General features: G+C 51.6%; 1 protein-coding gene across 1 annotated transcript in view; it reads left to right on the top strand.

The window, feature by feature from the left end:
• Nucleotides 1-12,372, top strand: part of LOC131851497 (low-density lipoprotein receptor-related protein 2) — a 360,567-nt gene extending 348,195 nt beyond the window's left edge. The window contains exons 14-26 of the mRNA XM_059202003.1: nucleotides 58-161; nucleotides 580-1,758; nucleotides 1,845-1,949; nucleotides 2,032-2,377; nucleotides 2,459-8,401; nucleotides 8,642-8,800; nucleotides 9,013-9,239; nucleotides 9,355-9,556; nucleotides 9,641-10,482; nucleotides 10,606-10,761; nucleotides 11,330-11,582; nucleotides 11,660-11,859; nucleotides 12,182-12,372. Coding sequence (XP_059057986.1) covers nucleotides 58-161; nucleotides 580-1,758; nucleotides 1,845-1,949; nucleotides 2,032-2,377; nucleotides 2,459-8,401; nucleotides 8,642-8,800; nucleotides 9,013-9,239; nucleotides 9,355-9,556; nucleotides 9,641-10,482; nucleotides 10,606-10,761; nucleotides 11,330-11,582; nucleotides 11,660-11,859; nucleotides 12,182-12,372 — 9,907 coding nt within the window. The remainder of the gene's footprint in view (nucleotides 1-57; nucleotides 162-579; nucleotides 1,759-1,844; nucleotides 1,950-2,031; nucleotides 2,378-2,458; nucleotides 8,402-8,641; nucleotides 8,801-9,012; nucleotides 9,240-9,354; nucleotides 9,557-9,640; nucleotides 10,483-10,605; nucleotides 10,762-11,329; nucleotides 11,583-11,659; nucleotides 11,860-12,181) is intronic.
• Nucleotides 12,373-12,689: the final 317 nt, after the last annotated feature.

The raw sequence follows: 12,689 nt of genomic DNA, 5'->3' as shown, positions 1-12,689 counted from the left end.
CCACTCCGCCGCCCGTCGCTCTCTGTCGCACGTATTATAGCTTCTGATCGTTTCCAGGTGTCCATCTGGCCAGTGGCAGTGCCCGGGAATCACCGGCCGGTGTGTAAACATCACTCAAGTTTGCGATAATAAGGTCGACTGTCCCAATGGCGCAGACGAAGGTATTTTATACTCGATACGTTTTAAAATAATATATTTTGAAAGATTTATAGTAATATTGTTTGGGAAACTACTCTGCTACCAAAATGTTAGGGAATTTACTCTCTGTACATATATAGTGAAAAATGAGTGGAGGCGTCAGTCACGTACCTGTATGGTTCTGCGGATTTCTTGGGCTTCAGGGTCTCGAAGATATCTTCGCTAGCTTTCCAGTTTCACAGTAGGTTTCACAGTTCTAATTTATTTTAATTCACAACACAATGCGCGCGCGTCATGGCCGCCGTACAGGCGATTCAGTACTAGGTAAGGGAGGAGAAGGAAAGACGCGGGAACACAAACTAACGGAGTCTAATATAATAATCTGTGCTTACGATGTTACAGGGTAGATTTTGAACAAATATTATTATTTTCTACTTCAAGGCGCCAGCTGTGACTTTGCCGAATGCGAACATCAAGACGGTCTCTGCTCCAACAAGTGCAAGCAGACGCCGAACGGTCCCCTGTGCCTGTGTCCGGAGGGCGAGGAGCTGGACGCGGACGGCTTCAACTGCAAGGACGTCGACGAGTGCGACCCCCCGGGGCTGTGCTCGCAGGTCTGCACCAACACCAAGGGCTCGTATGCGTGCGGGTGCGTGGACGGGTACCGGCTCGCCGGCGACGCGCACTCGTGCAAGGCCGACAACCACTCGAGCGCGTTCCTCATCATCTCGAACCGGCACTCGATCCTCGTCGCGGACCTCGACGAGCAGGGGCTCGAGCGCGTGCCGATCGACGTCGAGAACGTGGTCGCGACCGCCTCGGACATGCACACCGGCACCATCTTCTGGTCGGACATGAAGCTGAAGCGCATCTCGCGGCTGGACCGCGGCGGCGCGCCGCGCGCCATCGTGACGTCGGGGCTGGAGCTGGTGGAGGGGCTGGCGTACGACTGGGTGGGCGGCAACCTGTACTGGCTGGACAGCCGGCTGCGGGCCGTGGTGGCGGCGCGCGCGGACGGCGCGGCGCGCGCGGCGGTGGCGCGCGGCGTGCAGCAGCCGCGCGGGCTGGTGCTGGACGCGGCGCCGGCCGCGCGGCTGCTCTTCTGGACCGACTGGGGCGAGCGGCCGCGCCTCGAGCGCGCCGGGCTCGACGGCTCGGGCCGCGCCACGCTCGTCTCCACCAAGCTCTACTGGCCCAACGGGCTCGCGCTCGACACCGCCACGCGCCGCGTCTACTTCGCCGACTCCAAGCTGGACTACATCGACTTCGTCAACTACGACGGCTCGGGCCGCCGGCAGGTGCTCGCCGCGAGCCACTACCTGCTGCACCCGCACTCGCTCACGCTGTTCGAGGACACGCTCTACTGGACCGACCGGCAGCTGAACCGGGTGCTGTCGGCGCACAAGTTCCGGGGCTCCAACCAGACGGTGGTGTCGCACCTGATCTCTCAGCCGCTGTCGATCCACGTGCATCATCCTTCGCTGCAGCCGCGGTACCCGTCGCCCTGCAAGCCCGACTCGTGCGAGCACCTCTGCCTGCTGAGCCCGAACGAGAGCGTGCCCTACACGTGCATGTGCAAGGCGGGATACAAGCTCCTGCCGGACGGAAAGTGCATTGAAGGTGATTAAATTTATACATATTATCCGCAGAGTTGTTTCGAAAATTAATAAGACTAGCATAATCTAATAAAAAAAAAACTATTTCAGAGGAGCAATCGTATTTGATGGTATTGAAGGGATCGCAGATCGTAGATCTGGCGCTGGACGGCACGGGAAAAGCGGGACAACTGGAAGCGATCGTCGGCGTTCAAGGTACATATTGCCACGTTTTATTTTCACTTTACTTCATTTCAGTGCGTCACTTGTAATAATAAATTTCTGTTTCTAATTTAAGGAGGTGTCCAATTGGAATACGATCGTCAGGGTCACACTATATACTGGCTACAATCGATATCTAGCGACGGCGAGGACGATGAAAATTGTACGATCTATACTATGCCGTATGGCGGTGGGAATAAAGCAGAATTTCTGGGACAAGACACGGGCATCGTCGGCGCACCGTCGGCGATCGCGTTCGACTGGCTCGGTCGTAACTTATATATGGCAAACAGAGTAGCCAGTAACATTGAGCTGGTGCGAGTCGATGGCAAAGTGAAATATAGGACCATCGTGATGGCTAATGACGGCAGCAAGTTCTCTGTAGCGAAACCTAAGGGAATTTGTTTGGACCCAACGGAAGGGTAAGTAGTGATATTTTTAAAGATAGCATTTGTAGAAGTCTCTGTAATTTTCTATAAGTGATGCATATATTTTGTTTGCAGGAAAATGTACTGGACTGACGAGGGAGGTTATGGAGTACCCGTGAAAGTTGGCAAAGCGAATATGGACGGCACCAATCCTGTTATATTAGTGGACAGCTTCGAGAGACCTGAAGCAATCACTATAGATATAGAAAAGAAAATCGTGTACTTCAGCACGCAGTTCCCGGCGAGCATAATCAGTGTGAATACTGATGGAAACGATAGGAAGACTATACTTACCGAAGTTAATGCTATATCATATCCCAAGGTCATAGCCGTATTAGACTCCAGACTCTACGTGCTCGATCCACGACACGAGAAAATTATAAAAGCAGATTTGCCCAACGGTGATAACATCAAAGCCATAATGGACAACGAAAGCGATCTCAAATCGTTGATAATATTCCAGAAACGGAAAATGATTCACCATACGTGCTCAACAGCTAATGGCGGTTGCGAGCAGATCTGCATCCCGAATGACGGAGGTTCTCGAGTGTGTGCCTGCTCTATCGGATATCGCAAAGAGAATGAAGTGAACTGCGTTCCTTATAAGACCTTCGCCGTGGTTTCCCAACTTGATCTTATTCGCGGCTACAGCCTCGACACCAGCGCGGAAGCTATGGTCCCTGTAACTGGCCTTGGTCACCATATTCTGCATGTGGACGTTCACTTCGCTGACAACTACATGTATTGGGTCGAGTTCAATCGCGGCCAGTGGAACGGCATATTTCGAATTCGACCAAACGGCACAGAACTACAACACATCATCCGCGACGGTATCGGCAGCAATGGAATCCGAGGATTGGCTGTCGATTGGGTCGCCGGCAACTTATACTTCACCAATGTGTTTCCGCACGAAAATTACGTAGAAATATGCTGGTTAGACGGATCACACAGAAAAGTACTAGTAAAGACAACGATGGATGCGCCAAGAGAGCTAGCAGTTAATCCTTTGAAAAGGTTGTTATATTGGATCGACTATGGTCAATATCCACGAATCGGGAAGGCTTATCTCGATGGATCCAACTGGCAAACAGTAGTAAGCTCTGGTATATCCAATCCCAGAGATTTGACCATAGATATGCTAACTCATGATGTATACTGGGTCGATTCCAAATTGGATCAAATTCAGAAAATATCCTACAATGGTGGTAACCGACAACTCATCAGATCTAATCTCCCGAATCCAATGGGTATTGCAGTTCATACAGGAAGTGTCTACTGGGTGGACAGAAACTTGCAAACTATTTACAAAGCTTCGAAACTACCAGGCAATATGTCTATGCCAGAAAAGGTCAGGACAAATCTCCCTAAGTTACGGGATATCGCTATATTTGATGTAAACAACCAACCTACTGATGACAACAACCCTTGCCGTAAACTCGGAAATGGCGGCTGTGAACAACTCTGTTTCAGTTATCCGCCAGAAGCCAATAAGGGATTTACACACAAATGCGACTGTGCTACAGGCGAGGTATCGGCTAGTAACCCAAAAACTTGTGACGTAGTAGATGAATACCTCGTTTTTACAACTAGAACTGAAATACGCTCTATTAATCTAGATCCTAAATCAACAGGTGTTCCTTTCAAACCCGTAAGTAGCCTGACAAATGTAGTTGGAGTAGAATTCGATTATGCTGATAACGTATTATTCTTCACACAAATAAGACCATGGCCAAGGATCGCAACGATGTCCACTAACAAACCTCTGGAAAATAGTAGCATAAGAAATATCATCGACAAGGGTATAAATCCCGAAGGCATATCATATGACTGGACGCAGAAGAAAATTTACTGGACAGATAGCTCGAACAATTCAATCTTTGCTATGAATCTGGATGGCAGTGATATAGTTATGATCGCAAGAGTAGAACGTCCCCGAGCTATAGTTGTAGATCCTTGCAATGGAACTCTTTACTACACAGACTGGGGCCGATTTGGCACGACAGGTAAAATATACAGGACAACAATGGCCGGATCACTTAAAAAGGCAATAATAGATAAGGACCTTTCACAGCCCAGCGGTTTAGCTATAGATTTTGATGAAAACATGTTATATTGGAGTGATGCCGTTCGAGAGAAAATAGAGAGGTCAAAATTGGACGGTTCGGATAGAGAAGTTCTAATATCTGCTACTATTTATCCATTCGCCATTACCGTATTCAGAAACTATATTTACTGGACTGACCTACAACTGCGTGGAGTGTACCGAGCTGAAAAGCATACGGGAGCCAATATGGTTGAAATGGTTAAGAGACTAGAAGACTCTCCACGAGATATTCACGTATACAGCAAGAAGAGACAAATGTGTCAGGCTAATGCTTGCAGCATCAGTAACGGAGGGTGCGCCCAAAGCTGTCATCCCGCACCCAATAATACAGCCGAGTGCCGTTGTGACGAGAACACTAAGCTGGTCAACGAGGGCCGAATGTGTGTGGCTCGTAACATTACCTGTGATCCTTCCAAATTCTTCTGCGCCAATGGTAAATGTATTAGTCGCATGTGGTCCTGCGATGGAGACGACGATTGTGGCGATAATTCCGATGAGGACCGCAACTACTGTGCCTATCACTCGTGTTCACCGAACGAATTTCGCTGTAACAATGGCCGGTGTATCTTCAAATCATGGAAGTGCGATCATGAAAACGATTGTAAAGACGGATCCGACGAGGAGGGTTGCGTGTATCCCCCGTGCATGGACGGTGAATTCACATGTCACAATTCTCGTTGCATACCAATGTCACAGGTGTGCAATGGAATCAACGATTGTAAAGATAACATTACATCGGACGAAACCCACGAGCGGTGTCCGCGGAACACCACTTGTCCAGCGAATCACCTGAAGTGCGAACGCACCAACATCTGCGTGGAGCCATACTGGCTGTGCGACGGCGACAACGACTGCGGCGACAACTCCGACGAGGAGCCCCTACACTGCGCCATGCGCACCTGCCCGCAGAACAGCTTCCGCTGTCCCAACCACCGCTGCATCCCCGCCACCTGGTACTGCGACGGCGACGACGACTGTGGAGACGGCGCCGACGAGCCGCCAGAGTACTGTCGCTCCGAGGGCCGCACTTGTTTTGGTGACCTATTCACTTGCGACAACGGCAACTGCATTCCGAGGATATACATCTGCGATGGCGACAATGACTGCCTCGATAGCAGTGACGAAGACGATCGCCACCAATGCAATGAACGCAAGTGTGATGCCGAGACGGAGTACACATGTGAGGAAAATAAACTGTGGGGTCGCGCTCAATGTATCCCGCGAAAATGGCTATGCGATGGTGATCCCGACTGCATCGACGGCGCAGACGAGAACGCAACTCTCCACCACTGCGCCGCGCCCGCGCCTTGTTCTGAGGAGCAATTCCAATGTAACAACGGCCGTTGCATCAATCTGGGCTGGATCTGCGACCACGACAATGACTGCGGTGATGGCTCCGATGAAGGCAAGTTCTGCAACATGCAATATAAAACTTGTAGCGACCAGGAGTTCAAGTGTCAGAATTTCAAATGTATCAGGAGTAAATTTAGATGCGACGGAGAGGACGACTGCGGCGATCACTCTGACGAAGTCGGCTGTGTTAAAGAAAACAAGACGTGCCCCGACGGACAGTTTAAGTGTAACAATGACCAATGTATTGACAGCAGACTCGTGTGTAACAAGGTCGCGGACTGCACTGACGAATCCGATGAACCGGCTCACTGTAATGTAGACGAGTGCGCTAAGTTGGAGATAAATCAGTGCGGACATAAATGTATCGATACACTGACTGGATACTATTGCGATTGTAATCAAGGCTACAAACTGTTGTCTGATGGCAAGGCCTGTGCCGATGTTGACGAGTGTATAGAAACGCCAGGGGTATGCTCTCAGTATTGCTCCAACACTCCCGGATCTTATTATTGTAAATGTAATGACCAATATTACGAACGCGAAGCCGACGAACATACATGCAAACGTAAAGACAATACTTCAGCATGGGTCATTTTCACCAACAAATACTACGTGAGAAATATGTCCACCGATGCGTCTCTTTATAATCTCGTTCACCAAGATCTGATGAATGTAGTGGCGGTGGACTTCGATGTCAAAGAACAGAAAATGTACTTTGCTGATGTATCTGCGAAAACTATATACCGTTCCGATTATTCTGATCCGAATCCTACTAAAGAGGTCGTAATAAGACATGACTCACACGCTCTAGAAGGTATTGCTATTGACTGGATCGGCCGAAAACTGTATTGGCTCGATAGACATTCGAAGAATTTGGACGTCGCAGAATTGGATGGTACTAGAAGAAAAACTCTAAAAACTGGAATAGCCGATCCAAGAGCTATCGTTGTTCATCCAGGTACTGGATATTTGTACTTTACGTCGTGGCATCTCCAAGCCTATATAGGTAAAATGGGAATGGACGGCACCAATTTTACTGTTATTTTGAATTGGGAACAAGATATCGCATGGCCTAATGCCTTAACAATTGATTACTTCACTGACAGAATTTATTGGGCTGATGCCCACTTGGATTACATTGGTTCTGCCGATTTAGAGGGTAGGCACAGGCATATTGTCCTGTCCGGCACGAAAGTTCCACATGTATTCGCCCTTAGTTTATTCGATGATGAAATCTACTGGACTGATTGGAATCTTAAAGCTATAAGTAAAGCGAACAAGCATTCGGGTGAAAACTTAACGGTTCTAAGAAATACTACGCACCGTCCTTACGACATTCACGTAGTTCATCCATTAAGACAACTTCCATATCCTAACCCTTGTGGAGATAATAACGGTGGCTGTTCCCATCTGTGTCTCATAGCTCCTCCACATGAGTCTAGCTACTTAAACATCGAAGGCTACGGTGAAGAAGGGACCACCACATACAAATGTGCTTGCCCGAATCAGTTCTATTTGGCACGCGACCTGAAAACCTGTATAGCTAATTGTACTGACGGACAACATAGGTGCAACGGGCATGATGAGAAATGTATCCCGTGGTTCTGGAAATGTGATGGAGAGAAAGACTGCATGGACGGGTCCGACGAACCTGACACCTGCCCTGTGCGGCACTGCCGCGCTGGCTCCTTCCAGTGCAAGAACACCAACTGCACGCCCGCGGCAACTATTTGTGATGGCACCGACGACTGCGGAGATGGAAGCGACGAAGCTCAGTGCTCACACGAGTGTCCATTACTTGAATTTAAGTGTAAATCTAGTGGAAGATGTATTCTGGAGAGTTGGAAGTGTGACGGCGATACTGACTGTAAAGACAACAGTGACGAGGATCCGACCATGTGCCACAATAGACCTTGTAATCCTGACACCGAGTTCTCGTGTAAGAATGGTCGTTGTATACCGAAGCTATGGATGTGCGACTTCGATAACGATTGCGGTGATGATTCGGATGAACCGGCTTATATGTGTCGTCAAAGAAATTGCACTACAGGCTGGAGAAGGTGTCCTGGTCAGTCCAACTATAGGTGTATACCAAAATGGTTGTTCTGTGATGGCAAAGACGACTGTAGAGATGGATCCGATGAACTTCCAGAAAATTGCCCAAGTTGTAACTCCGAAACCGATTTCACTTGTGATAACAAACGCTGTATACCGAAACAGTGGCTGTGCGATTTCACTGACGACTGTGGGGATGGTAGCGACGAAGCAGAGTCGGCTTGCCAACACAAATATAGGGAATGTTCTGAATCAGAATTCAAGTGTGGCAACGGAAAATGTATATCGTCGAGATGGAGATGCGACCACGAAGACGATTGTGGAGATAACTCAGACGAGATGGACTGTGGTGGATTCAAGTGCAAGAACGGGACATTCCAGTGCAAGTCTGGACACTGTATCGCTGCATACTTCAGATGTGATGGCGACAGAGATTGTAGAGATTTATCTGATGAGATCGGCTGTCCTCCGCGGTTCCCTGGAGGAAAATACTGCCCTGAAAGTCGGTATGTCACTTATCAATTACATAATTACATTGAATGATATTTCTTCAATAAAATATATTTGTGTTTTATATATTTCAAGTTAAATTGCAGTTATAATGATTTTATTATCATTTTAAGATTCCGAGTAATTTAGAGAGTTTTAAAAGAGCTACAATTTAAATTTCTGTATGCGTACGCATGTAATCAACGAATTAACCAACATCTCAAATTAATAAAAATTATGAACTGTATTGTCATCAGGTTCCAATGCGCCAACAATCTGTGCGTATCACAGTCGGACTTGTGCGACGGCACGGACGACTGCGGCGACGGGTCCGACGAGGCGGCTTCCATCTGCACTAATTTCAACTGCGACACGCTGCGCCGCTTCCACTGCGACAATCATAGATGTGTGCCCAGGTGAGCGACGGTAGCGAGCAAGTATGAAATTATTATATAACCTAGTGGTCTAGTGGTTTAGCACGTCTTACATCATCATGATCGGGATGACGAAAAAATTGTATTCATGACTATGATTAATTGTAATGGTCTGGATGATTTCTATGTAAAAATGTAGATAAATGTAGTTACAGCATAGACATATTAGCTGATACGGTGGACGTCTGTGACAGGTACCAGGTGTGCGACGGCGTGGACAACTGCGGCGACGGCTCGGACGAGAACAACATGACGCTGTGCGCGGCGCGCGCGCGGCCGTGCGAGCCCGCCACGCAGCTCACGTGCGCCAACCGCCGCTGCGTGGAGCGCACGCAGCTCTGCGACTACGCCGACGACTGCGGCGACGCCTCCGACGAGCTCGGCTGCCACCGCGACCGCACCTGCGACCTCGAACACAAAGGTACGTCCCGCTCCGGCCCGCTCCGGCCCGCTCCGTCTCATTCCGTTCCGCTCCGTCACACTAGCGGCTCGATCATCAGAGCCGAGACCGCTCACTCGCTCGCTTCTGTCCACAGGTGGCTGCGAACACTTCTGCACCAATTTGACGCAGCCGGGCGGCGGATACATCTGCTCGTGCTTCCAAGGTTGGATAATCTCGCCGGCGGACAAGAAGCGGTGCGTCGACGTGGACGAGTGTGTGGCCGGCACCCACCACTGCTCGCATATTTGCACCAACATCAACGGCAGCTACAGTTGTAGCTGTCGCGAAGGGTTCAGGTATTCTCTAAACCATATCGCCGCTTTCTCCGCTAGTGACATATTAATTTAGATGATGTCTTATTCGATTCTCGACTATTTCAGATTGGCAGATAACTTATCCGGCGTTTGCAAGGCGACAGAGAACGAGGTGGTACTAATGTTTGCCAATGGACCTGAAATACGTGCCTTTGTCCAAGATAAAAACGAAGAATTCGACGTCATCACCTCCGAGAAGAGAATCGAAGCCATCGACTTCGACCCTAAAAATGAGATGGTCTTCTGGGCCGACAGCTACGATAAGACCATCAAGCGCTCGTATATGGTAAATGCGATGGGAGGCCAGGTCAAGACCGGATTCGCCCAGGATCTCAACATGAAAGGAAACTCCAAACCTACGGCACTCGCGGTCGACTACATCGGTGACAACCTGTACTGGACCGAGGTGGACAGAACCGGCTCGAAGCCGAGAGGTCGAGTCATGGTGGCGAGGTCCGACGGCAGATACAGACGAGCGCTAGTCTCTGCGGGTATCGAGAGCCCGACGTCGCTGGTGCTCGATCCTCAAATGGGCAGAATGTTCTGGACGGACGCGGGATCCGCACCGAAGATAGAGATATCGTGGATGGACGGCTCGAAGAGGAGACCGATCGTCACGGAGAACGTCAGGCATCCGACCGGCTTGGCGATCGACCAGGCCATGGACCACTCGATCTACTGGGCCGACACGAAGCTGAACACCATAGAGTCGATGAGACACGACGGCTCCAACAGGAAGGTGATCCTCCGGGGCGATACACTAAAGCATCCGATCTCCCTGGACGTGTTCGAGTCGTCGCTGTACTGGGTGACGCGCGACACCGGCGAGCTCGTTCGGCAAGACAAGTTCGGACGGGGAGTGCCGTTCGTCATTTCCAAGGATCTAGTCAACCCTTCGGCTGTGAAAGGTAACGATACATTTGACACAGTCGACTTTGTACTTCTTTTCTCGAAATTCAATATTCAATATCGTCAATATCGATGTCTGTCTCGGAACCTGAGAGCTATTAACCTAATATTATTTTCGTCAGTGGTGCACCCGCGGCGCGCGGCCCCGGCGGAGTCTTCGGGCGCGTGCGCGGCGTGCTCGCACCTGTGCCTGGGCGTGCCGGGCGGCCGGCGCTGCGCCTGCCCCGACCTGCTGCCGCCGCCCAAGCGCGCCGCGCTCGACCGCGCCTGCGACGCAGGTACGCGCCCCCCCTGCCCCCCCTGCCCCCGCACCCCCGTGCTCGCACCTGTGCCTGGGCGTGCCGGGCGGCCGGCGCTGCGCCTGCCCCGACCTGCTGCCGCCGCCCAAGCGCGCCGCGCTCGACCGCGCCTGCGACGCAGGTACGCGCCCTCCCTGCCCCCCTGCCCCCCCTGCCTCCGCCCAACCTGCCCCCGCCCCACCTGCCCCCGCCCCCTGCCCCCGCCCCCTGCCCCCGCCCCCCCCTGCCCCCGCCCCCCCGTGCTCACACCTGTGTATTGAATGATCCAAGTAAGTTTATAAATTTTACACAGAAAGAAGTTTCTATAGACTACAAATAATTATCTACAAATAATAAGTTTTCATCTTTGTTACTCCTGCGAAATTATTAAACTGTTGTCAGTTTAATAATTTCGCAGGAGTAACAAAGATGAAAACTTTCATATAATTTGCTCTTTAGATATTTTTATGTCGACCACATTTAAGGACTACTCGATGACCTATATCCAGTAGTAGTCGAAGAGTCCTTATGTAGATAGTGGTTCCAACGTGATCGTCCGTGTCCGCAGCGGTGGAGTCCCCGCGCGCGCTGCCGCGGGTGTGTCCGTGCGAGAACCAGGGCCGCTGCGAGGAGGAGGAGCAGGGCGCGCTGCGCTGCGTGTGCCCGGCGGGGCGCGCGCCGCCGCTGTGCGCGGGCGGGGCGGGCGGCGCGGGGGGCGCGCGGGGCGCCGCCGCCGCCGCCGTGCTGGTGCCCGTCGTGCTCGTGCTCGTGCTGGTGCTAGGAGCCGCCGCCGCCTGGTTCTTCATCCGGAAGAGGCCCTTGTGAGTTCGAGTCCGATCGGTACCATGAATGAGTACAGGTTTTCGTTTGTTTCTAACTGATACCGTTCGATGCGCAGCGGCAAGGGCGGCGGCCTCGGCAGCCTGGCGTCGTCGCAGAGCGTGTCGTTCCGGCAGGGCTCCAACGTGGAGTTCGGCGGCGTGGCGGAGCCCGCCTACACGCTCGAGGACACCGGCCGCAAGGGACGCGACTTCAGCAACCCCATGTACGAGGCCGTCACCAGGGCGCAGGCCGCCGGCGAGCCCGACCCTCCCCTACGTGAGTATTTATAAACACTCATAATTCTTAATTTGATTCTGAACTAAATTCATTTAAAAGAGTCACACGCAAGTTTCCTGCTCGTTTTGTTGTGATGCGTAGACTCATCACAAAAAAACGAGAAAGAAAAAAAACGTAACTCGGAATGATACGATAGAATAAAAAAAATTAACTGTTTAAAAGTGCTTATATTCGGCGTAACGAGTTATAATGTCATAATGCAACCTACAAACGCAACTGTGCGCTATATTGGCTCCTGGTCCATCGAGCCGGATAATTTTGATAGAATTATAACTATACAATGACATGTATGTCTCCACAGCCGGCATCTACGAAGTACCGGACGAGATAAAGGAGAAGGTGGCGTCGGCGGTGATATCGCCGTCGTCGACGGAGACGCGCGGCGGAGCGGGCGGAGGCGCGGGGGGCGCGGGGCGGCCGCGCGCGCTGGACCCCGCCGCGGACACCGGCGCCGACACCGCGCAGCTGGTGCGCGAGGACCGCGACTGCTAGCGGCTGCCGCGCGCGCCCCCCGCGCGCCCCCCGCCGCCCCCGCCGCGCCCCCGGCTCGCCATCCTCGCGCCCCGCGCGCTGCGCCCCCCGCGGCTCCCCACGTATCTCCCGCTACCCTCGATTCCAGTCATCGACTAGTGTCCTCGACATTTCCTATAAAAACTTTACTTATTCTTTACTTTTCTTTTGCGACTCGATGACGTAGTTTCCGTCCGGTCGCGGTGGAGAGCGCGCGGGGCGAGGGAAGGCATAATCGGCTTCGGAGAACGGTCGCCCGCGGAGAACTACGCGACCAGAGCGGGAGCTCCGCGACCGGC

This window comes from Achroia grisella, unplaced genomic scaffold (genome assembly GCF_030625045.1).
Source record: "Achroia grisella isolate CSIRO2021 unplaced genomic scaffold, CSIRO_AGI_Agris_v1 utg784, whole genome shotgun sequence".
Taxonomy (NCBI): domain Eukaryota; kingdom Metazoa; phylum Arthropoda; class Insecta; order Lepidoptera; family Pyralidae; genus Achroia; species Achroia grisella.
The sequence above is the reverse complement of the archived record's forward strand: the minus strand, read 5'-3'. Positions and strand labels throughout refer to the sequence as shown.